The sequence below is a fragment of the Vulpes lagopus genome, chromosome 15 (genome assembly GCF_018345385.1).
Source record: "Vulpes lagopus strain Blue_001 chromosome 15, ASM1834538v1, whole genome shotgun sequence".
Lineage (NCBI taxonomy): Eukaryota > Metazoa > Chordata > Mammalia > Carnivora > Canidae > Vulpes > Vulpes lagopus.
This window is the reverse complement of record NC_054838.1, coordinates 10359686-10386384: the sequence shown is the minus strand read 5'-3', so window position 1 is coordinate 10386384 and position 26699 is coordinate 10359686. Positions and strand designations below refer to the sequence as shown.

Here is a 26699-nt window from a genome sequence, read left to right as displayed (position 1 = left end):
CAGAGAAGGACTGGTCCAAGGCACACCCTGATTTTTCTAGGGCTCCCCTACCTTCTCAGAGCCTCTGACTCCACTCATCGTCCTCCTGCGCTTTCTCTCAGGGAATCAGCCACAGCCAACAGACTCAGGAATTTCAACATCCCTGCTGACTGTACCCTTGGTTTGCCCATTTGAGGGAAGGGGCAGCTCCCTGGCTAGCCCCAGCAATGTGGTGGGCAGTCTGAGGCACGTTTTTCACTTTGCAAGATCTTTCTTGCCTGTCTCTTCTTCTTCCCCCATCTGGTGCCCCAGGTTGTCTCTCCCACCACACATCAGAGGAGGACAAATGAGAAACACACACACACCAGGTTCCAAGGCTCTGTACCTCAGGCAGTTACTTCACCCTTCCAGGTCTTTGCATTTCTCTGGCCAATGAAAAGAGGATCAAGTAATTTCTGGGGGATCTTACTGTGCATGCATTCTCCTCCCAGAAGAATTCATCATTAAATAGGACTTTCAAAGAAAGGGCAGTGCTTAATACAATTGAATGAACAGTGGAATTCGGGGCACCCAAGTGTTCTTACCTGGGTCCCCATCCTAGTGTGGGAAGTGCTCTGACAGAGACTCTCCACCGGGACTCACCTCTTCAGCGATGATCGAGACAGCACCTGTGCAGCCTGGTTCATGGCCCGGACCCACGCGTTCATGTCCTCCTGGGTGTCGGCACTGAAGTAGTAGGTCCTCATGCCTGACTGCTCAGCCTGAGAGCCCCCCATGGAGCTATTAGAGATGAGTGCTCGCATCCCCGTGTGCACAGCCTGTAAACACGAGGCGGAAACCCAGGTCAGGGAGGTCAGCACACATTTTACTTCCGGAAGTAACAAGCAGACAATGTTGCGGCCATGTTGTCCCCTCTTCCAGATTAAAAGCCTGAGCACCAGCCAACTTGTTCCCACACCTGGAAACCATCATGGCTGGATTTCCCCATTCCTGGTGCAGTCAGTCCCAGTGACAGCTGTGTCTGGTCTCCATGGTAAAAGCCCTGCAGCTGTACCTGTTCCTATTCATCTTACTCCTGCTTAGGGAGGGGCACCCAGGCAAGGCTTATGTGAGAGTTTTTCAAAACGCTCATTCTGTAGAAGCAAACTCTCTGGAATCTCTGTTGTGGTGCTTCCACAGCATGCGGCTGTTGGAATTAAGCCAAAAATCAACAGTCAGAACACGTGGCTTGGTGCAGGGATTCACTGTGCCTCAGAGCTTGGGCATGAAATGTGACATGTGCCCATCAAAGCTGCTGCTCTTCTGTCTCTCCAAAGAGGCACTAAAAAGGTTGACATTTGAAAATTCTTGCACACCTACTATGTGTCAGGAAGCCTCAAGGTGTTTTCACATGTATCTTTGCAAAAAGCTCATGAAGAGGTATTGGAAATGACTGTTGAAAAGCAACCAGGATGGGTGCAAACAAGAGGCAACCCCAGTTCCACTCTGTGTTCTAATAGGCAGGGGCCTGTCTTAAATTTGTGATGAAAAACCCCACCAAGTCTACATAGGAAGATGGTACGAGGAAGATCAACAAATCTGATCAATGCATAGTATGTGACCCCTGGGTACTTCCATGACTTTAACCTCATTTTAATTCCAGCAGCTCTAAGAGGTAGGGACAGAGTCTCTATTTTACAAATGTGGCAAATGAAGGTCTAAGACATTAACTTTTCCTGATCTCTATGCCCAGTAATGGATTCTTCACAGCATTTAACATTATCTGGTATTATTTATTTTACACACAAGTTTGCTTATCATCTGTCTCTTCCCTCCAAAATACAAACTCCATGAGAGCAGGGACTTCATTTATTCATTAATAAACTCTTCATTTATTCAACAAACATTTATTGAGCACTGACTGTGTGCCAGGCATTATTCCTGGGTATACTGTAGTGAATAAAATAGAGAAGTTCCCCTGGACAGTGACCCCATAACATCTCTGATACCTCCTCCCAGACCTTCTGCACAGTTACAGAGTTCTGGGACAGGCACTTGCCCCACCAGACACAAGGCCACCCACAAGAATAGGGCACCCTCAAGGGTGTGATAGAGAAGTTTCCTACTATACTAACATTTGTGCAGCAAGCCTTGTCCAGGGACACTTCAAACATGGAGAGTTGGCATGTCTGCAAATGGGCCTTGGGAGTTCGATCCATCAAAAAAGAGGAGCTACTCATGATCACAAACAACCTCAGTCACTAATCAAATTGCCAATATGTGCTGTGTCCAGCTGCCCTTGGTTCTGAAGAACAGGTTCCTAACTACACTCTGTCTGTGCTTGGACATAAAAGATGTATTAACTGTGAAAGTGAGAAGTACAGTTGGCCACGTGACCCAAATTCAAAGTGCCCTGAGCCCTAGGAAGATGCCAGAGCCAAGATAATCAGAAGTCTTCTCACCCCTTCCCTCATCTCATCTCAAAGATGCTGCCTATCCTCTGCTCTTCGCTTTCCAATTAACACCGCCAATTTTGCCTAACACTAGGCAAATTTGCACAAATGAAGAGAAAACTTTAGGTTATGCCTAAAGGAAATGAGGATGCAAGCAAGCAAGGAAGATTTTACCTCAAAAACTTAATGGCCCTAGGATATGATTGCTCTCCTGGCCCTTAAGACTCTGATCTAGGTCCAGTACTAGGGAAAGAAGCTGGAATGCTCACACCTCATGCCCTCAGCATCAGTCTTTAGAACATAGAAGCCTAGGTCAGGGCCCATCCCAACTGACTCATTCTCTAACTCATTCATTCAACAATAATTGTTTTGTTTATGGGAAAGCGCTATACCAGAAATTGAGGGGACAGCCTTAATCAAGGCCAAGACAGTTTACAGTCACATAGAAGAGAAAGACCATGGACAAAAAACTACACTTGTAAGAAGTATCATGAAGAACTTCAGGATGCTATAAGGGAGGACAGCAGGGGAACCTGGCCTGCCCTGGAGAAGGACTCACCTACAGAAGTGACATTTAAGCTGCCTTCTACATAGTAAGCAGATATTTTAGTAGGAGTAGCATAGAGGGATGTGTGGAACCCCAAGATGGATGAGAATATGATATGTTCAAGGAAGAAGCCAGCATGCCTGGCATAGAGAAAAGGAAAGAGCAGGATGAAATGAGGCTACTGGAGTTGGCAGGGCCAGGTCACCAGGGCCTTGTGGTCATGTTAGGGTTTTGTCGCATTTACAAGAACAAGGAGAAGCTAGTAAAGGGTTTGAGCTGGGGAGTGGTGAGATCAGATTTTTGTCTGGAAAAACGACGCTGGCTTCAATGTGAAGAGGTTAGAGTAGGGCTGGGGCAGATGAGGGAGTGGGAGCAGGAGATCTCTATAGAAGCACCTCTATAGGTGAGAGATGGTGGAAGGGGCTGAAAAGAAGAGGATCGCCTTGAGTCTGCACAAAACAAGGAGGTAATGTTAGCAGGACCTGGGGATAGATTGGGCATGAGAGCTGAGAATGGTAATTTTCAAGGATAAAACTGTCAGGTTTATGACTTACAAAGACTGCCCATGTGTTGACATTAAGAAGGAGCTCCTTGTGCCCAACCTTCAGGCTGACTCCAAGCAGCACAGTAAACCACCTAAGAACTCAAGGCCCTGGAGTCAGCCTGACATATATGGTGACCCTGCCTCTTACCTCAGGGCAACCTGGACAAGCTGCTCAACCTCCCCAGGCCTCTGATTCCCCATCTTCAAAATGGGACTGTGGGTGATGGTGGTATTTACCATTTAAGGCTACGTGAGCACTAAATGAGATAATGTACATATGGAACTGAAAGCATTTTTAAGGCTGTTATTCAAGGCTCAAAAGATATGTTAGTTGATGTTATTATAGGACCAGTCACTTGAGTAATCTAAGCTGACTGAACTTTCTAGAAACTTTGAAAGACTCTCTTCTGTCCCTCCCCATTGCTAATGTACAAAGGACTAAACATGAATTACAAGAAAGCCTGAACTCGGGACATATAAGCAGTGTCACTGACCACAGCTCCTTCTTAAAATGACTGCTTTGTGTGGTCTCTGTCTGAAGATTGGGACTAGCCCATCTACCCAGCTGATGGGCTAGTTTTCCAGGTGAAAGCTCTGGATTACTAAACCAACCACTTGCAGTGCAGTGGCAAGAGTTGTAGATGTACAGAAGAAGGGCACTTAACCTGTCCGGGGAACTCAAGGAAGGCTTCCTGAAGGAGGTGGCCCCCAGGCAGAGACCTGAAGGACTTATTAAGAGTTGGGGAAAGGGCATTCTGAGCTATGGCGGAAGCTCAGGCAAAGGCCTGTGGGCAAGAAATGTCCTGGGGCCCCAGGCAACTGTACATGGCTGGAGGGAAAATCTAAGATGGGAGTGGCCAAAGATGGGGCTGGAGAGAGAAGCTGGGGCTGGTAAACCAAGACTGGGCTTTACGCTGCAGGCAATGGGGAACCATGGGAGGGTTTGTGGTGAGAGCACAGCCTGAACAGATGTGCCGTTCAGAAAGTGTGCAAGATGGACTGGAGGCTGCAGAGTCTGAGGGCAGAAGCTGTGGTAAAACCAATATCTATGGAGCACTCACTATGTGCTCAGCAGAAAGTTAGTTACCAATAGGAAGAACAATGGTCAAGACAGAATAGTGACAGGACAGTGGAAAAAAGTAGATGGAGGGCAAAACGGAAATGGGAGAGGGAAAGGGCAGCTCTTCCCTGTTCTCTTAACCCCTAATAACCCTCCACGGTGATGGGGACTCTAGAACAGAACCCCCTGAAGGCAAGGACCTTATCTTTCTCATTGTTGTATTCCCAGCATCCACATCCTACCAAGTAGAACAATGGAGCACAAAGTTTGCTGAATATAAATAACTGAAAAATCACATTTCGGCTGGCCGTTAGCCAGAATCTAAAGCAGAGGTCTTAACCTTTTGGGCAGCATGAATCCTTTGGATAGTTTCATAAATCCTAAGCACTCTTCTCAGAAGGTTTCTAAGTATGCAAATAAAAGAAAGGAAGTAAAAAAAATAAAAATAAAAAAGAAAGGAAGTTTGTTATACTGAAATACAGTTACTAAAATTTTCTTAAATGTGGTATAATGATAGAGGTACTTCTTTAATAATTCATTATTAAGAAATGTAACAATTATTATAATTTCAAAGTGGCGATGAGCATAATGCTATTTCAAGATATTTACAATAGTCATGATGGGATATAAAGAGCTTTCTGTGGGATCCCTGGGTGGCGCAGTGGTTTGGCGCCTGCCTTAGGCCCAGGGCGCGATCCTGGAGACCCGGGATCGAATCCCACGTCGGGCTCCCGGTGCATGGAGCCTGCTTCTCCCTCTGCCTGTGTCTCTGCCTCTCTTTCATGAATAAATACATTAAAAATCTTAAAAAAAAAAAAAAGAGCTTTCTGGTTTCTATTGGTGATCAAGGCAGAGGTGTATAGATAACTGCTGTTGCCTGCTTTCTTAATCAAAGGAAACATTATAGGTTAAAAAAAGTAAAGATGTGATTTATCCACTGATACTTGGGGATCTGTAGAGGCTTTTCCCCCATTGAGGATCCTTGGATCCTTTGCTGCATGGAAATGTTTTTTTGCTCCAGATCCTGGACCTGAGGGGCAAACTTATTCTGAGGTGACCAAGCCAAGGTGAGCAAGCCAAGGTTGGCTGTGCATCCAATAGGAGTTCTTTGGGGAGGCACCCAGATGAGCCACCAGAGCACAAAAGGTCAGGGCATTACAGAATGTCTCCTAGATGCCACCAAGAGCCCTGCTTGGCCCTCCTATAGAGCTGCCTGTGTCTCAGGGTCTATCCAGCACCAGAGTCCCTGGTAATACATAGGGGCTGCCAAGATTCAGGTACTGTTGAAAAAGAAAGACAAGGAAAGGGCACCTGGGTAGCTCAGTCAGTTAAGCAGCTGCCTTCAGCTCAGGGCATGATCCCAGGGTCCTGGGATCAAGCCCCATGTCATGGGCTCCTTGCTCAGCAGGGAGTCTGCTTCTCCTTCTCCCTCTGCTCATGCTTGAGCTCTGGTAGGTAGGTAGGTAGGTAGGAAGGAAGGAAAGAACGAGGGAGGGAGGGAGGGAGGGAAGGAGGGAGGAAGGGAGGGAAGAAAGAGGGAGGGAGGGAGGGAAGAAAGAGGGAGGGAGGGAGGGAGGGAGACAAGGAAAGGACCATATAACCTTTCAGGTTGTGCCTATCTACAACCACAGATACTCTTGACAATCTCACGCAAGGTACCCTAGCAACAGTCAGAGAATTTCAGCTCTGGAAATAATGAAGAGCTGACATCTGAAGCAGGAATAAGGGCCAGGATACTAAACACTGTGCCTTCCTCAGTGTCCCCAAGAACATGGATCCTGAACTGCCCAAAGGTCCCACTTTCTGGCCCCTAAAAAAACAATGCTGCAATCAAAGGGAAAGAAAACTCTATCACAAAGGAAACCACAACCCTCTGTGGAAAACCAGCTGAACACCACTAGACCTGCTTGCAGCAGTTTTTCTCTATTCTCAGACCCTGAGGATCCCCCACAGGGATCCCCCAAACACAAGTACGCCTTGTCTCTCAGACAAAAGATTTAGCTAAGGAACACTCTTAGTAAAGTCCTTCTAAGAAAAATTTTTTTCAAAAAGAAAAGAATCTATGACACATAAAAGATGTTTTTCTAAATCTGTTTTCACACCTCCCAGTGAAGTGTTAAGATGCAATATATATAGTTACAATCAGTTACTTTGACCATATTTCAAATGCTGTCCCCAAGAATTACATAGAACAGTATCCCAACTGTTTGCCCAGTAACAACGCTGAACCCCAGAAAGGAAGGTTTTCTGAGGAAGACCTTTAGGCTGCAAAAGACCAGGGTGAAACCCGCTGAACACAATGTTCTCAGAGCTAGCAATCAGCAGGAGAGACTTCTGAACGATTAAATACAAGAGTCTTCCTAAAATGATAATAATAAACATTAATTCAAATCACTTCCCATCTCCTACAACGTGCATGCAGGAGATGACCAAAATGAGAAGAGAAAGAAACCATCCTTCCTCCCTAGAATGTAATTGTAAGAGGATAGAGTTCATGTTCAAGTTCTGTCACCATCAGCTTTGCGACTTTGAAGTACTCTAATCCTTGTGTTCTTAATCTATAAAGATTAAGATATAAATACTGACTGCACAATATTGGTTCTCCACAACCTTAAATGAGCTTATGTGGAGAGAAGTATGTCTCTAGTCATAAAAGGTTTTACAAATATAAAGCAATAGTATGTCATGCAACAAGAAATAGGGAAGGATCCCAGAATCTTTAACCCATAGCAACTCTGCAGTCATCGGGAACAGTGACAGTCAGGGGAGAGAGGGACAGCTCCAATCTGGCAATAAACAAAGCTAAAGCATCAGCCCAGGAAGGAAAGGTAGAAGATGAGACTGACTTTCCAACCACCGCCCCCACAACAGACTCCAGATCAAGATGCTGATGCAGACTATCACTTTCCAGTGACACCGTGGATAACACATACCAATGCTCTCCTTAACCCTTACAGAGAATGGTGTGTGTCTTGTGCTTTTCCATGATCCTTTAACTATCCTATGGTTGGCAAACTTGACTTCTGTTCATCCTCTGCTTTAGTACCTAATTCCAGTACCCATCTTACACCTTATACATGGGAATAGCTAAGCTGCATGAGTAGTGGGTTGCCTTGTACCCTGAGCAGTGTGAGAGGGTGTTTCCCCATGGCTACTGGCCACTTGTTTCAGTGCTGGGACTTCTACTCAACTGCCAGCAAAGTAGATCTTCAACCTACCCTATCTTTACCAACCCTAGGAGGCCCAAGAAATAGCAGCAGTGCAGGAAATGTGTGGAGGTCACCAAAGGAGATGGTCTCAGGATTCCCCAAGTTTGGGCCTGACCACCACCTTCCTGGACCCTCCACATCTGGCCCTGAAGATGCCAGAGGGCATCAAAGGCCTGCCGTCAATTATCATGGCCACGCTCACTCCATATGACATATGACCAAGTAGAAGAGTAGAAAGAAGAAAGGAGGTTTTACTGTTGAAGGGATTTCCCTATGAATCTTCAGTGATCCAGGAAAAAAAAAAACAAAAAAACATATTTGATTCTATTTGCTTTTCAGCAAGATGAACAAAGTGGACAAACCTGAAAATCTCTTGATGGTGAGATTCTAACCCTCAGTATATGTTTTCATAATATAATTGACAGAAATCCACTCTGAGGGACCATCACTTATACTGAGTGGCTGGACACTAGTTAGACTACCTGACTGCAGTGAAGGGAAGGCATGAGGGGGACTAGTTGTTTGGTTTTTTAAAATATTTTATTTATTTATGTCAGAGAGAGAGGATGAATGAGTGAGAGAGGGGGAAGCTGTCTGTTGGTGAGCAGAGAGCCTGATGCGGAGCTCAATCCCAGGACCCTGGGATTAGGGCCTGAGCTGAAGGTAGATGCTTAACTGACTAAGCCATCCAAGCGCCTCCATGAGGGGGACTAGTAAACACAGGACTGGTGGCAATAGGAAAGAGAGGTCTGAATACTTGAGCAAAGCTGGTGGATTCAGAAGCTCAGATACAAATGAAATGACTTTTGATGTGGTATTATTCTCATTTAAATAATTTATTTGAGAAAATAAAGAATTTATAATCTTGTTATCATGCATCTGAACTTCTTAACTTCTTCCCCATTCCCCACAACAAACAACTGCTTTTACGAAGCCATTTTTGGGAACCCAAGGTTTCTTAGGGTAGAATAGCTGCCCTGAGGGGGAAAGGGCAGTACCTTAAAGGAATACTTGCGACTTATGCGGTCCTCAGGGGCCACAGGCGAGATCACGTAGCTGGGCAGAGGGATGCTCCCAAGGACCGCTTCTTCTCGGCTGTCTTTGAATGGAAAAAACACATCAGAATAACCTCTGTGGCAGCTTCCCTGAGTTGGTCCATCCCATTGCCCCAGTTCAGGGCTCCTTACAGCTCCCTAGGACTACTGCAATCACTGATCATCCCTTCAGGGGCTCCCTGGGGAACTTTGTACTAACACAGGAATGACACAGGTTAATCAGATGGGGGCAGAGACAGGCATGAAAACATGCTCAGTGCAACCTGTGAATTTCTGAAACTCAGCTGTATACCAAGTGCTGTGGGAGCACAGAGGCAGAAGTGGCACAGTCTGGAGAAATGGAGAAGGCTTCAGAAGGTGATATCTAATGTGTTTTAAAGGATTGGAGAAGGGCATTCTGGGAAGAGCAAACCCCATAGGCAAAGTTAGAGCATGTGTGAAATATCCTACCTTCTACATCTATTCTCTTCCTCCTCTAAACCATCTTCATTACCGAGCTAACTTCCTAATGACAGAGTTGGTCCTGTCACTCCCTTACTCAAAGGCACTTGCTGATGGCCTACTGGATGCAAAACGAAGCCCAACTTACTCTACCTGGGGTCATAGCCCTCTTGCGTTTTGGCCCTAGCCCACCTCCTGAGCCTTCTTCCAAGTATGTTCTACATGCAAGACCCACTCAGGCCTCACAGGTCTGTCATTCCACTTTCTTCTGCTTCTGGAACTTTATTCAAGTGGTTTCCTCTGCTTGAAATGTCCATCTGCCCCCATACACAGGCAAAGCTCTACCCATCTTTACAAGCCCAACTCAAATCCCATTTATTCTAAAAGTCCCCCCAAATTCTCCAATTTGGAATTCTCCAAGGAATTAACTTCCAACACTCCGTGAATTGCTTAAGCACACTGAATGCCTTATAAAGCACCTAACACAGCCTAGTCTTGTCTTACAAGTAAACTCTCTCTTCCTTCATATTTTGAGTCTTAACTTCTTCCTCACTATTGCACAGCCCCTAACTCTATGGAGTGGGGCTCCATAAACGTACATGCAGCCAACTCAACTCACCAGTTATCCATCCAATATAATAGGGGATAGATCCAGACAACAAGTTACAACATATGATGAAATAATGATTTATCCATAGTTCCCACTTCTCCAGATTGTGTTGAAAGTATGCCTGTGTTCCAAATGGGGTAGAATCACAGACAACAACAGACTTGGAGAACGTAAGCAGATTAACTGGATTCTCCTTACTTTAACTCAACAAATGGCACTTCGAGTGCAGGGATTGCTAAAAAGTCACCAACCCACCACATATGTAAACGTGAACACTCTGGCAAATAAATAGGTTATATATTATCTCAGGCCACTGGTCCACTCACTGGATTTGAAAATATAATCACCTGTATCACCTTACCACCCATTCCAACATAAAGATCCCTTGGTGGCCTGAGCCTCAGCTCACCTTTATAGTAAAATAAGCAATAATCAGCAAGCACAAACCACCTCCTTTTCCACAGTCTCATCCCAGAACTGTCCTGCAAAGCAAAGAAAACTAATCAGACCATATCTGAGTATACTCTTCCCTCCCCTTTCCAATCATGCATGATGTGATGCTAGAAACAAGACTTGCCCATATCCACTCTTTCTTACAATAAATTAATAAATTTTTATTGCAAGGCCATTTCTGAAAAGGACATTGAAATTTAGATTCAATGATGGTTTATCCCAAGGAATTTTTGTGTGTGTTCTGGAAACAGATTAATATAAGTATCTTTCTTTTAGAAAGGAAAATGTGAATTTAAAAAATACAGTTCTTCCATTAAGAAAGAAATCAGCTTTCAACAAAAAGGAAGCTATTTATTTAGGTGCTATTCTGTAAATACCTTCACTTATGTTGATGAGAAAACTGATTTACATAATATGGAACAAGAAATTTAAGTTAGTTAATTAATCAATGAAGCAAAGTTCTCATTTGACCAAGTTCCATTCTCTATCATAAGGGGCTAATTTTGCCATGGATTTTCCTTCCACTCAATGAAAGGGACTTGGTTATCTTGCTATCAAACTGCCTCATAAGATGAATTTGTCTTTACACATCCAAAACGTAAATCAACACATTTATTAAAAACATTTTAGGTGATTGTGAAAATTCTAAAAAAACATGGCCAGGGTAGGGAAATAGTAGTGCTATAGAGTCATTTTAACCCCCTAAACCTAGGAAAACTCCAGAGCTGCTCTTAGCTGTTAAAACTGTTTTCCTTCTGCAAGTTTTCTACAAGTTTAAATTTAAAATAATAACAGTTACGTCAGTTTCTAAACCTAAGCACAATATGAAGTTTGTTCATTCTCCCCTTACTAAAGTGCTAAAAACAAATTTAATTTGTTGAGTTAATGTTATTTCTTGGTTTTATCTTCTGCACTGACCAGATGATCTCTAAGATCTTGGCATATTACTTTGTTTGGAAAACTCCTCTCCATCCTTCCACCCTAGTGCAAATGTCACTTCCTCTGGGAAGCCTTTCAAGACTGCAAGCACAGCTACACTCTCTGTGCTGTGTGTCCACAACACTCGCAGGCCTCTTACAGCAGAGCCATGGGGTCCAGGCTAGGCAGTGGTGCTGGGGAGAAGAATTACTTATACCTTCTTTACTCTCTCTCCACATATCAAAGGAGCATACTTTTGCTTAATGGAGACAGGGATGCAAAAGGAAAAGTCAGAAGGTTACTCTGGGAAAAGAGATGGGCAGAGAGGCAAGGAAAGAGACACAGCTGTGAGGGAAGAGGGAATCATTGAGAGATTGTGAGTGAAGGGGAGTGAAGGAGAAGAAAAAGCTGGTTCTAACCAGGGTATCTAGGAGAATGTTGGTATAATCACCAAGGTCCAGAAAAAGTAGGTTGGGGGAAAAAAGAGAGGTAAAGGGTGAGGAGGCAATGAGCTGAGTTTGGCTGATTTGGAATCTGAGGTGGCTACGGGAGCTAGATACGTGTGCTAGACCACGGGAGAGGAAAAGATGGGATTTGTCAGCCAAATGATAACAAAGGCTCTTTCACATCAAGAGGAGAGTGCTGACAGGGGTTGGTGGTAAGGCTGGATTCATGCTAACCTACCTGCACTAGTGCCTGGTCCCAGGGCAGCCAATAGCTCTGGGGGCCCAATTGGTCAAGTGGGCTTGGGGAGGGAAGCTGCAACCATTGAGCAGATGGTCCACTCAAAAATGGACAGCGTAGACAAACTCAGGAACAAATTCAGACAAACTCAGGAACAGAGAGCTTATTCTGAGTCTGTCCCCATTTCCAGGTTAAGGAATGAGATCAGCAAGACACATCCCCCTCCCCCACTCTCGCATCCTAGTCTTCTCACCTGCTTGTGCAGCCACCCCCTCACCACCACCGGAACATTGGGGTTCCTCCGAATGGACTGGTCCCTCTTCCCAAAGCTGTGGACTTTATTGCTGGACTTGATCATCTAGGAAAAAGCAGACTCGAATTCTAACAGCAGGGGGGATTTGGGGAGTCACAAAAAGCAGGAGCCTCCTCTGCCTTACTCTAAGTGGCCATGCCCTTTGATCAAATGAACAGCAAGGAGACCAGAACAGGTGGGCACCTGGCCACAGCATTTTAATGAAAAGGCAAATCCAAGACCTAGGAAGCTTCCCATCTGGGTCACAGAGGAAAAGAAAAAAAAAACAACCTTAAAGGGATTTTTCAATCAACTTTCACCAACAGCTGGTGGTCCTAATATGTCCTAATCTTTCTGGAGCAAAACTACTTTTCAGTCACAGATTTTGCCAATGTCCAGATATTTACCCCTCCTATCTGTGTTCGGTCCTTAGCCCTCACCCCTTATCTGAAATGCTGGTTCTTGCCCCTGCTCCTCAGTCACTGATCCCACATCTCACTTTTCCTCAGGCCCACCTGTCACAAAGCTCAACGGGCAGTCTCATAATACACCTGTGAACAGTGGTGTGACCCTCCCAAGACAAGCTGGGAAAATGAAGAAGGCATCTAAGGACCTAGATGTCGGTTCTGGATCTGCCAGCAATCACCTGCTTTCTTAGACAAGTGACAAAACCCCAAGTGGTCTTAATTTCCTGATCTGTTATTTGGGGAAGATACTTCTTACATGCTTCCCTCACAAAGCTATGGTGGGGGTTGATGAGCATCTGCAAATATTAAAGAATGGAAGAAAGAAGTGAGTGGTCAGGAGCTCACCTTGGGGCCAGGCTTGGCCTCCACGGTGGACGTGGTACCAGCTGTGGATGTTTCACTGACCATGCTGGACGGTCTTTGGTTTTTCTCTTGCTTCGACATATGTGGATGTGGCCTGTGGAAAGACATAGCAGAGTCCAGTAAGTACCAGGCTGCAGCGCAAGTGGAATCTGAGGTTTATTCCAGACTAGAACTGGTTGATGCGCCATGATCAATCTGTTGGAGACCACCTGACTCCAGAGTATATAGCAAGAGCCACAATGGCCATGTGCTTCAGGGAATCAAAAGAACAGATGGGCACATCTTCCTAGCCTGACACCCCACAAAGGAGCCAAGGCCATCATTCCTACCTGCTGTCCTAAGGTCCCCATATTTACTCTCTTACTGGGGTGTCTGTGGCAACTGCCCAATCAGATAGGCACAAACAATTGTACCACTCCTCACACAAGAGCAACACATACTCCTTACACACACACACACACACACACTCACACACACCTCCATTTCCCTGGCTCCCAAAAAAAGCTGTTTATAATTAGTAATAAAAAATCACTAGCGCACACATCCACACCCCCAGATACACATAGAGAATCACTTACATAAACGCCAGTGGGGCTTGCCTCCCAAAATAGATTACTCAACAAAGAGCCCTATTCTAGGAACACTCCTTTGCCCCAAAATAGAACCATCAGAGATATTAACCCCTTGTGCCACGCCTGGCACGGCACGCTTGTGCCTTTCATTGCCAAGAAGCAATGAAACCCGCCTGGGCCCCCAATGAAGATCTCCCTCCATGTGTCCCCAACAGTGTCATCACGCTTCCCGTCAAACAGCTCTGCTTGCCTTGGGATAGCCAGAACTCTGGGAACATCTCAGTCTGACACTCAAGAGATACTACAGAGAACCCTTCTCACCTGCCTCCACACAGCCCCAGCATTCGCCAGTCTTTCAAGGCCCAGGTCGTGGCAAATGCCTCCAACAAATTCAGTGCCTGTCCTGGAAGAGCTTGATGCCTGCTTCCCAGACTCTACTAACTCCAAGATCAGTCAGCCTTCCTCAAAGTGTAAGTCTCATTGTTCTGTGGCTGGGTTCTCTGACAGGCAACACGATCCAGGCAGCTGCGTGCAGTAAACTGAGGCTCTCTGCCTGAGGAGTGGAGGAAATCTGATTTGGAGGCTTGGGCCAGGTGCCTGAAGAGATGGAGGATCCAAACAAGACACAGCAAAGAAGCAGCATTCCAGATGTCCGTTCGCCAGACTAACTTTTACAGAGGTGCTATGAGGGAAAATCCTAGTTTCCACCTTGGAGATAGGCTGCTTCCTTCAAAACCACTGCTCCTCAAAGGATAAGTGATCCTTCCTGCCCCGAAAGACAGGGTCCTGGCACCCTGCACCATTACTTCTTCGCAGAAGTAGCCGTTAACACTGTGCTTTCTGAGCTGCGCCAACAGCAGGACCACTGCAGTGGCACCAGCTTTCCAAGGGGCTGAGCTCTACTGGATGCTTGGCAGCTGGAGGTGCAAGTCCCACCAAGCAGAAAGATCACTGGCTCCTTATCAGCTCAGGCACTCACTCCAGATTTCCCGCCCCCGGCCTCCATCCCAGCCAGACTTTTGTTACTGCTCCCCACTCAGAGAATGTCACCAAGCTCAGCCCCACTCACTGCTGCCAGAGGCTGCGTGCTGCAGAGAGATAATCACCAGCCGGGGGTGAAAAGGGCTCTCAGAGGAAGGGCCCTCAGAGGCTGCCTTGTCCAGCCCCTGCCTCCAGGCAGAACTATGCCCAAAACATCTGCCTGGAACCTAGTCTTGCCTGACGTTCAGATTTCCAGAGGTTGAGACAAAGAGGAGTTCTCAGTTATGGCAGCTGAAGCTCTAAGCCAAAACTCAAGACACAAAGTCTGACAATAGATTTGTTTGGGATTTTATCCAGTTTAATTTGCTCCCATTTAAGACACAGAGGATTATTATAGAATATTTGGGAAATATTTTTTAAAAAGCTAAAAGGAAAGGAAAAAAAATCATCATAGTCCTATATATTCCCATTCTTTTTATAGGTCTGGTTTGTGCAGGAGGGGGGAAGAGCACTTTTTTGTTTTTACATAATTGTGATCATACCATGTTTATGATTTTTGCATTTTGATTTTTTCAAAACCTATTATAAGTCAAACATTTTCTCCATTATTTTAAACACATCCATGTCATTTTGTTTCTTTATTTTTTCTTTTTTTAAATTTTTATTTATTTATTTATTTTATTTTTTCTTTTTAAGTAAGCTCTATGTCCAATATGGGGCTTGAACTCACAACCCTGAGATCAAAAGTCACATTCTCTACCGACTGAGCCAGCCAGCATCCACATCCACATCATTTTAAATGACATCACATTCCATCAACTAGATACTGTTCCTCCTCTATGGGACAAAGAAAAAATTATTTGGAGGTGTGACTGGGAGAAGACCCAGGATAGATGGCCACTTGCACCATTTCTGTATCTTTACATCCTTGAGCTCTGACTTTCATCACCTCCCGCTTCCTAGTTATGTCACCATCCCATTCAGGGATGCTGGCTGGCCAAGGAGCTCCTCCAGACAACAGTATTGTCCTACAGCCTTGGAGGTTGAACAAAGAAGGTACAATCACCACTGAGGAAGCCAATTATGAAAAGATTTTAGCTGGAGGAGGACTGATTGTGGTCCTAATACTGAACAACAGGGATGGACAGTGGAACACAGGGGTTGGCAGGTGAGTACAAGAAAAGAAAGAAAAACATCAAGATAATTCCATTCTTCATTCTGCAGAGACCTCTGCTCAGCCACACCCAGAGACAGCTGGCTTATCAGGAGATATGACTAAAGCTCAAACTATATCTGCCCCAGAGAGGGGACCATGTTGTCCCTATAAACAGTGAATATATCTTCATCGGAGGTCCCCCCTGGGCAAGGACAGCTCCCAACTCAAGCAACAGTCTCAACCTCTACCTGGTAGTCCCTGACCTGGCTCTTTGAAAGAACAAGGTGCCCACTCAGCCACATAACAAGATCGGTCTTCAGAGGATGTTCCTCTGAATCTCCTCAATGAGTAATGATCTCCTAGGTCTCCCAAGGGTAAATATGACTTTGGGAAATAACTAGTTATCTGGAATTACAACTAGTTTAAAAAAAAAAAAAAGTGGTGGTCATGCTTGGGACACCATTTTGGTACCCAAAAATAAGAATTTAAAAAAAGTCTCAGGGTACCTGGGTGGCTCAGTTAGTTAAGTGTCCAATCAAGTGTCTTGATTTTGGCTCAGGTCACCATCTCAGGGTCCTGAGATCAAGCCCCACATCATGCTCTGCACTGCGCATAGAGCCTGCTTAAGAATCTCTGTCTGTCTGTCTCTCTCTCTCTCCATCTGCCCCTCTACCTACCTACCCACCCCGCCCCCCTAAAAAAGAAACCCAAATAAAACAAAACAAAGTTTCGAAACCAATTTTCTCACTTGGCTAAAAAGCTGGCTCTGGAAAGTTCTGGAGGTCGTTTACCACACTGTTCTGAACAATGGGACTATCACCAGTGTTATGGGTATAGCTTCCTGAAGACAGACGATACTGAAAGAATCATCTAACAGACATGTTCCCTCCTTAAGGGCCTGGTGGGGTGGACACTGACTTAGCCTCCACTCCTCAGACTGAAGTATACTCCTGACAGGTTTCACTCATGATCCATCCTCTCCCCCAGAGAAGAGCCTGTGCCCCTGAGCTGAGCCGCTGTGAAAGGTGGTTCAGTCAACAGCATGCCCTGAGGCACATGAGTCACAGACTCCCAGGAGAGACACCAAAACACCTGCACACGCTATGAGAAGGCAGACTCTTGGTGTCATTAAATAAAATCTATTAACTTAAAAGCCTGTTTGCCAGGTTTCTGGATTCCCAAAGTACAGTGGGATGATTTGAACAAAGACGTCTCTTTCCTTGGCTTGGGCTACATGAATGCTGATTATTTTGCTGGAGGGGTGTGGGCTGAAGTTCAAAACAGTGAGCTAGAGTTTTAACTCAACTGCCTCCCAGCTGAAATGAACAAAAGAAGTTAGGACTAGACAAAAATCAGTCTGGAGAAGCCTAGTAGGAAAGTGACTTCATCCTACTCTAAACCTCCTGAAGGATGTGTCAAGTGAGCCTGGACAGGAAATCACTTTCTCTGTCCCTCAATTTCCCCCTCTATAGAAGGAACTGCTTCTGCTACCTACATACCCAGGAGCAAATGCATATAACATTGACAGAGGTAATAAGAGGGAGGTTATAAATTCAGAAGTCATTTTTTCAGTTGGGTCTGAATGTAGAGGAGTTTGGCTAATGGGATGCTCAGCTGCCTCTTGGTCAACATCAGGAACAGAAGCAAGCTGAAGCGGGATCACAGCAAGACCCTACCCTATCATTGTCTTAATAGGTAGGTCACCAAGCCAAGAATTAGTAACCCTTAGGGTCAGTACACAAGGTCAAGCAACCAGAGGGACTGGGCAGGACTTGTCCAACACCTACTGCGTGCCAGGCACTTAGCATTCATTGTTTCACTCACCCCTAAAACGCCAGTTTTACCGTATCCATTTTGTAAATGAGAAAACTGAGACTGAGATTAATAACTTGCCGGAGACAGAAGCTGGACTCCAAAACCTGGGTTTTTCCACAGAGACACCATCTCATGGCAAGTCCCAGGGTGTGACAGAAGCAGACTTTTCCTGCTCTTCTCAGCCCCAAGACCTAGCCCCAAACCAAGAGGATCCTAGGGTGGTGGAAAGACCAGGAGCCTGGGATAACTGGGTCTCAACAAAACTCTGCAGTTTAGCCACTTCTTCACAAATCACATTTCTCTGGGCCTCAGTCAACATTTTTGCAAAATGGGTGAAAACTACTCTCACCTCACAAGATGGTTGTGTGGATTCAAACGACATTTTGAAAACCATGGCACTGCACTAAATGAAAACCATTGTTACAACTATTACAAGTGGAGACCCCAGAATTTAAATCTCAGGTACACTCTATTTTTATTTCCAAGGCACTTCTCTCCAGAAAGTTCAAGATGCCAAACAACTAACATATAAACAATCATTTCCTAGAAATGCCCCTATAAGCACCATGTCTGGTGGGGCTCCTTCGAAATGTAATAAACCTGTGGCTGGGGGACCAGACTCAGATTCTTTCCACAGGAGGACAGAAAGCTATGGGGACTTGGGAATCCCTTATTGAGAAGACATCATTGTGTCCTATCAATTCTTGGAAAACACAGGCCCCCAAATTCATGCTCTCTCCTCAAGGATTCTACACAGAGAGCTCATCCAGAATTAATATCATAGGAGGAGAGTATATGAGAAGAGGCACACTCGATAACAACCAGCAGATTTTTTAAAGTGCTCACACTCACCACCTAAGGAGTTTGGGAAAAGCAATGCACAATGAAAAGCAGGAATAAAAGAAAGTTCTTGTCCCAAGCAGGCAGACACACATCCCCTCCTCTCAGAGACAGACAGACGGCCGATGCTCACTGTATACTCCCAACACCCGGGAGGAGGCTGTCTGACAGGGGTTTTCATTCAATGAGTGTGGCCTTGTTACTCAACTATGGCTTTCTGTGTTCCTGCTCCTCCCCCACCCCAATTCCTCTCTAGAATAAAGGCTCCAGTGCCCCACCCCACCCCATCCCTCAGGAGCTGGAAAGCAGCCCAAAGAGCACCCAAAGAGCACCCCTCACCTGGCATGAAAATAGTCCAGTGAGCCCCATGGGCTCCCTGCCCCCAATCTCAGCATTGCTCTGAACTCAGATGCTCCTATGTTCTCAGTCATATGACCTTGGACCGGTCTCTTCCACTGTCCCCTATCCACGCCCCATGCCTCAGTCTGTGCTGGGGAAGAACCAAACCTTGACCTCTCCTGTTCCTTCCACCTCTGCTTTGCTATTTCAGAGATGCTACAATGCTAACTGGAGCCATCTGCAAGCCCTCCTCTAGCCTCTCAGCTCTCCCAGGCTTACCAGGTAGCCACTCCCCTCACTTTCTAATGGAGAGCTCAGTGCTTCCCAGACCAGGGAGGTAGAAGAGGAGGAGGAGGAGAGGGAGAAGTCACAGGAAAAAAATAAAATGACTGTTTGCAAGCAGCAGCTTCCCTTCCACACACAGCAGAGCCACTACCGCAGCATCTTCACCCCACACAGACTGCCGTGTGGCAACGGTCGCATCTCCAATGCCAGTGCCCTTGGAGACATCAACGCCAATGCCAAGTCAACACCCAGGGGTTTGAATGAACTGCAGACAACAGCACCACCTCTTCCCTACCTGTGACTGTCACAAATGCTGTCTCCTAGACCAGGAAGGAAAACTGAACAGTCAAGTTTCTGCATCTGCTTGCCAGATGTTTCCATTTTTCCTCATTTTCCTGCTGCCATGGCAACCAATGCAACAGGCAAAGCTAGCCCCAGACTGCCAGGCTGGAGAGACAAGGTGCTGGTTATACCAGCCACACAGTCCAGGGCGCAGTAGATGAACTACAGGACAGACTCCTCCAGGCACAGAGTTGCAGTGTATCCCCGCCCGCCCCCACCCCCACCCTGTGCTCTTCATCTCTCACTGCAAATTTTTACCAACTTGTAACTGCAGGAGAAACAGGAGTCAGCCTCCCTCTCTCCTAGCAGCAGGAGATAGCCCACCCCCAAGGCCTATAATCTGCATATGCCTTGGAGAGTCCTGCTCTGCTACTGCAAAATGAACCCCTGAAATCAAAGGTCAGGAAGGTAATTCTTACCTTCAGCAAGATATCTTTTTAAGGGGTATCCTCCAAACACCATTCATAACATTCCAGGCAATTCCAATTTACAGTTCTTTTCCAAACAATCCAATGAGAAAAAAGGGGGCCACTTTCCTTCCACTCCAGTGGAAGGAACCAAGCTAACCTCAAGAGGATGCTAGGAGAGGCAAGCCAGGCAAGGGTCTCCTCCAGGTTTAGGAATCTAGGAGATTTGTGGTGCCTTACAGCTGGCTTCTGAGCACAGCAGCAGACTTCTGAACTTCCAGAGCACATACTCTCTCTCAAGTAGGCCCCACCTCAACATCAAATGCTTGACAGAGCCTGGGGATCGGTGTACACAGCCTGCTGTCAATCAGCTGCCGGCGTCACAGCTCCGGAATGCTTCTCTCCTCTTCCAAGAGAGCTGCGGAGGCGGCTGTCAGCGGCTTCCTGGACAGCCCGGCTCAGAGGAGAAAGTGCTCCTGTGCATAGCCCCCCCCCCCCTCCCACCAGAACCACAGCCTGGAAGTCCCTTGTGCCAGGTCATCTCTTCAGGAGGGCCCCCTATGTGTGGCCTGTTAAGCCACAAAGGAAACTACAAGCTCCCAGTTCAAGAACATCATGGGGAATCAGGAAGAGGCTGAAGAGGAGGAACTCAAATATCAGTCACTGGAAATGAAGCTCTGTAGAAAAGCCTGAGAATATCTTCTGGAGAAAAGACTACTAAGGAGACTTGGCATCTTTCATGCAAGGATGAAGTTATTAGATCGAATTTCATTACTGCAGATAGAATCAACATCTCTAGCCTACTTAGTTGGCACATTAACATTTAAGGACAGCCAAGGAAGAAGATTGTCTCCTTAAGACCACTCTAACGTGAGACAGTACTGGAGTGGTTGGAGGTACAGCATCTGGGGCCTGACTATCTCGATTCAAATCCTAATTGCCACTTACAAGCTGTGTGGCTTTTGGCAAGACTCTTAACCTCTCTGGGCCTCAGTATCCATGACTATAATGGCATCTTCCTCATAAGATGGTTGTAGAAATTAAATTAATAAGTGTAAACCACTTAAAAAAATACCCAGTAATACATAGTAGGGGCTCTAAGTGTTCACTATAAAGATAATAACATTATTAATGGAAAAAGCCAACTCTTATTCTAGGAGATAGATTACTTCATTTAATGTTAAAGTTGAAATTCTAGATCCTGAAACAAGGGATGTTGGGAAATTGTTTTCCCAGAAAATTATGAACTGAGCTAAAATTTGCCTGCCTAGAACTCTTCCTCACTGCTTGCCTTGGCAGCCATACAATAAATATACCCCACTCCCACTCCCACCTGCCAATCCTTCTCAAAGACTTATAGCACATCCTCCTTCATCATCTCTCCTGCAGACTAAACATGAAAGATCACAAGCCAATGAGCAATCTCAATTGCTCAATATCCCTCTTCAAACTTAGTACCCACATCAAAGTGTTTGGAGCTTAGCATGTCCTTGATGCTCCATAAACTTGGAATGAATGAAGTAGTCCACACACACCATGATATACCAGAACTATCGTCCTCCTTTCTCCATATGTTGTATTTTTACTAATGCAGCCTGAACTTATATTAACTCTTCCAAGTGGGAGTCCCATAGGCCTGTTGGCTTGGGTATACAGAAGTGTCCCCTGGGAAACAAGACTGTAGAACATGTTGACTGATATCCACCTGTATTGATAATTTCATCAAAGAACTAGATCATGTAACAGAAAAGGTGAAATGAGAAATCAAACCCTCTAATCATGCAGAAGATGCTTGTCAGTGATAGACTCAAAAGATCCTACTTCCCAGGGCACCTTAGTGGCTCAGTGGTTGAGCAGATATCTGCCTTTGGCTCAGGCCATGATCCCAAGGTCCTGGGATCAAATCCCCCAGGTCTCCACAGGGAGCCTGCTTATCCCTCTGCCTAGGTCTCTGTCTTTCATGAATAAATAAAATCTTTAAAAATAAAAAAAAGGTCCTACTTCCCTTAATAAATCGGGACTGTGGATTATTAAGTATAGTGATTAGTACCGGCCAATAAATATTTTGGATGGTCTTCCCAGGTGCATAGTAGAAATGCGCTTCCCTGGCCCCATGAAGTTAGGGAAAGTCATGTGACTTGGTTTATTCACCAAGTTCCCTTGGTCTTAGCTATGGCAATCATGGAAGCACAGAGATGGACCATCCCTCAATAAAAATGACAAAGCAGAATCCCTGAGGTGACCTGTGATGGTCATGGAGCAAAAGGGAGAAATAGAGGCACCTGGGTGGCTCAGTTGATCAAGCATCTAACTCTTGATTTCGGTTCAAGTCATGATCTTAGGGTCCAGCCCCAAATTAGGCTCCGTGCTTAGCAGAGTCTGCTTCTCTCCCTTACCCTGTCCTTCTCTGTGCACTCTGTCTTTCAAATAAGTAAATTTTAAAAAAACAAGTAAATAAATCTTTTTAAGTGAGAAACAAACTTAATTTTTTTATTTCACTGAGATTTCATTTGTTGTTGTTACCACGGCAGACCCTAGCCGATCCTGGCTGATTCTGTATTACTGACACAGAAACTAGAATACTCAGAGCTCGTGTCCTCTGGACCTACTGATCATAGCTTTCACATTATTTCTCTTCCCCATGCTTCCAATCTGTAAGGTGGGAAGTCTTTTGGTAGGCATGCACCTGTTCTACCAAGGAGCTCAGGTAAGCCCCACCTGGCAACAGTGGGGTAGATGTATTATCTGTTCACACAGCAATGCTCTAAAGGAAGTCACCATGGAGACTGGTTTGGGTTTTTTCCCACACAAGAAGGAGCCCAAGATTATTCCACTAAAATCCATCTAAGATTGTCACCACAGCCCAGAGAATGTTGGGTATCTATAGAAGATTTAAGGATGAAAGGAAGAATCTTGGAGTAATTTAAGAGGGATGAAAACAGCAAGTTGTCTAAATCAGTGGTTGTTATTTTACCTGAATTAGAACCACCTGAAGGCTTCTTAAAATACAGGTTATACCTCCAGAGTGGCTGATTTAGTAAGTCTGGGGTGGGGCTCAAGAATTGCATCTCTAGGGGGATGCCCGGGTGGCTCAGTGGTTGAGCGTCTGCCTTTGGCTCAGGGCCTGATCCCAGAGTTCCGGGATCGAGTCTCACATCAGGCTTCCTGAATGGAACCTGCTTCTCCCTCGCCTATGTCTCTACCCCCCCCGCCCCGCCTCTGTCTCTCTCATGAATAAATAAATAAAATCTTTTTAAAATAATTTTTTTAAAAAAGAATTGCATCTCTAACAGACTCCCAGGTGATGCTGGTTCAGAGACCATCCTGAAGACCACTGCTATGGAACTATTCACTTAAAGAACCTAGAGTGGAGGCTCTAGCAAGAGAAGTCCATGTGGCCTTAAAAGATACTCCTTAGAGAAGAAAAAGAAAAGAGCGAGTTTCTCACTCACCACATTAACCTGAGAACTGATGTGTAAAGGACACAGGAATGGTCATCTCAGTCTTCTTTCCTCACCATGTAACACACTACACAAAAAAAATTAAGCTCCTCTAAAGGAACAAACCAAGTACTTGTTGGCACATTTTTTAAAACTGGGTTTCTATGAGGTGAAATCATGCCTCACTCACCATCCAGAGCCAGGGGTAAATCTGGGGGTAAATCTGGGTGTATTTCAGGAGGAAGCAATTTAGATAACTGGCTGTATCTCCCTCTCCAACCTTATCTCCTTACTCCCCTTCACAAACCTCCTCCGTAAGTCAGTCCCTCTTGCTCTCTGACCCCACCAAGGCTGGTCACACTTCTCTCAGCTACAACCCACGCACACACGTGCACTTATCTTCACTTATCTAAATCCCCCCTTCCTCCAATTTAGAGCCAGACACTTCAAGAAAGTCTTCCCTCTCTTTCATCCCCATCACAGCCAATCAATCACCTAGTCCTGTCAATTCTACCTCCCAAATATCTCCAGAGTCCATCTGGTGTGCCTCATTTTTCATTCTGACTCAACTGGTATAGATCCCCCATGCTCTACCCTCTTCCCCCTCTAGACCTTTGCCCAGGTTGAGACACTTTGACTGGACAGATCTCAATTTAAACAACATCCTTTCCCAGGACGGAGAAGCCTCCCTTGATTCCCTAAGCCAGGTTAGAACTCTCTTTTATCAACTCCCATTGAACCCTATGTTGTTGGTTTTTTTTTTAACCAAGAACATTTATCCCATTTGTGAGCTCTTGTTTATTTATCTTCTCTACTCAACTATAAGCTTTTCACAGACAGGACTACATTCGTCTTGCTTGCTGCTGTCACTGCAGGGTGCAACACAGCCCCTGACACAATATAGGCACTTAATACTTAATGAGTGAATGCAGGGATCACCACATCAGCTCATAGGAATCTTCCCTTCCTCTCAATGCCTAAAGCACATTCCGCCTGCTTCAAGGAATGTCTGGTCACCCAGACATTGCACCCACCACCGGAGACAAGCAAGCAGTCCTTATGACATCCAGAAAATGTAGAGGGGGAAAAGTGACCCTTGAAAAAATAAAGGAATATCTTTTTCTTGGACACTGGATGGTATTGAGATTACCTACAAAGATATTTTGGGAGGATAAAAGAGGCTGTCTTCTCAGAAGTGGCCAGGAACAAAGTCTTAACAGTGAGAGAAAGGAAGTGTGTAAAGACAATGGTGTTTAGTGATGGGAAGTCTGCATTTCTCTAGAAGCTTTTATTAAAGTTGGTAACTTCCCAAGATAGGTGTTCTAATGGATTCTCTACCCAGACCTTTATTATAAATGACAGGCAGCCATGTCTTTAGGATGTGTAAGGAAGGCGGCTGAACTCGCTGACCTCCCAAGAGCTTCTGACCTTCAGGATTCTATAAACAAGCTCATTTCAAGTTGGAATGTAGAGAATCCACATTCTGGATCTCTTTACATAGCAGTTCTGTCTCTATGTAGAAGACAAAACAATCTTTACCTTCCATCCACTTTCTAATAGTACTAATGCTTTCATTTTTTTTTCTTTTTTTTTTTTTCTTTTTTAAGATTTATTTATTTATTCAGAGAGAGAGAGGGGGACAGAGACACAGACTCCATGCAGGAAGCCCGACATGGGACTCGATCCCGGGTCTCCAGGATCATGCCCTAGGCTGCAGGTGGCGCTAAACCGCTGCGCCACTGGGGCTGCCCAGTACTAATGCTTTCAAAGTCAGACCCCAACCCTAGTCTGGCATCATGACCCATGGGACCACCACATCAAAAATAATTTAGCAAGTAGCCTCTGACTAGGGGCAAGGGTTACCCCTGCCTGAAGAGATCAAGCAGGGGGATATCTTGGCTTTTTCTACTTCTAGCCATGCAACTTGGAGCAAGTGACCTTACTTCTTTGAGTCTTAGTATCTTAATCTCTAAAATGGTGATGGTCTACTTCTTGGGATTGTCGTGTTAAATGAGATATGCATGTAAAAACCCCCAGCACAGAAAAAAAACATGTAAGGAATGTTAGTGTCATAATTATAGGTTTCCAGTTTTAAAAGTTTTGTAAGATAAACACGATTCTACAGTGAAAATACTGTAGGAACGAAATGACGTTTGGAATTTGCTTCAAAATAATCTATATGGTGAGAGGGAAGCTATAGGTGAAATAAAATCATCCATGTTTTAGAAATTGTTGAAGATGGGAGATGAATACGTTAGACTTATTGCCTTATCTTTCTCCTTTTTGTACAGGTTTGAAATTTTCCATAATAGAAAATTTAAAGTACATATACTGAGGGAGGGAAATGCTGTGAAAATATAAATATTGATTATTTTCAGATATTTGGTCTAGATGGTCTAAGGATGATATGAAGGGGGAGAAAAAGCCAACGTCTCTATTAATGTCTCAAACAGAATTATTTTCTTAAACAGAACTGTCTCAGATGAGCAGAAAGAAACAGAGCCACTTGCATACACTTCTCTGCCTTCATTCCTGCAGAACACCACACCCTGCTTGGGCTGTACCTGCATTTTTAAGTAGACAAGCCCTAGGTGGTATAACTTAGTCTTAGCAGCCCAGGGGCTCTGCTGAAATAGGAATGAGGAGCAAGAAAGTCCCCACATTGGTAAAAACAAGTAGAAAGAACTCCAGATGTTCAGGGACAATGGGTGCCACAGCCCTCCTCCCTTCAAAGCCCTGGGCTTGGACTCTTAACTTGAGGAAGACTGGTTCAGCTTGGTGTGAGACTGTATTTAAGGCACTTTCACTCCAAATGAGTGGGTCCTCTTAGAGCACAGCTAATGTTAGATGATACTGGGGGCCAGGGAGGGCGAGTTTCATTCAGGGGAAAAGGAGTTTGTAAGAGGCTCTGACAGTATCAATCACAGCACAAACCTGTATCATCTCCACATTTCCACATCTTCCCACTGAGAGAAGTCCAGAGATTGAAAAACAAAATTCTTGCATTCCACTTTGGATCAACCAACCCACTCCAAGTCCCTCTATCTGGGAGAGAAAACAGTCTAACAAGCTTTGTTGTGACCAAATGCCTTTAAGCTCCAAAACTCTGCTTGGAAAAGGAGAATATACAGAAGTACTTACTCTTCTTGAAGAATAAATTCACTATTTTCCGGAGAAAACTGCCCACTCACAGGATGCCTGAATGCTGTGGTCTGTTGGTTATGGCTAAAGAGAAAGAAAGAGAGATAATGAATGAGAAGTCATGTGAATGGAAAGGCTTGCAGACACAACAACAGGTCAGTAATGTCTGAGGACCCCTGATCATCACAGATTCCTCCCAGAGTGAGAGAGTGGGCCTTTCTTCGGAGACACATTTAATCTGTCAAGCCCCAGCTGCATTTAAAAAAACAAGAACTTTCAGCTCAGGTGCCACAGCCAACCTAAGATGAAAGGATTTTAATTCTAGGA

General features: G+C 45.1%; 1 protein-coding gene across 13 annotated transcripts in view; it reads right to left on the bottom strand.

The window, feature by feature from the left end:
* PLEKHA7 (pleckstrin homology domain containing A7) overlaps positions 1 to 26699 on the bottom strand; it is a 223270-nt gene that overhangs the window by 69487 nt on the left and 127084 nt on the right. For all 13 annotated transcript variants that reach the window (XM_041730461.1, XM_041730449.1, XM_041730458.1 and 10 more), the window contains 6 exons: positions 26373 to 26456; positions 13037 to 13148; positions 12186 to 12290; positions 10287 to 10359; positions 8770 to 8870; positions 622 to 797 (listed from right to left, as the gene is read on the bottom strand). In XM_041730461.1, coding sequence (XP_041586395.1) covers positions 622 to 797; positions 8770 to 8870; positions 10287 to 10359; positions 12186 to 12290; positions 13037 to 13148; positions 26373 to 26456 — 651 coding nt within the window. The remainder of the gene's footprint in view (positions 1 to 621; positions 798 to 8769; positions 8871 to 10286; positions 10360 to 12185; positions 12291 to 13036; positions 13149 to 26372; positions 26457 to 26699) is intronic.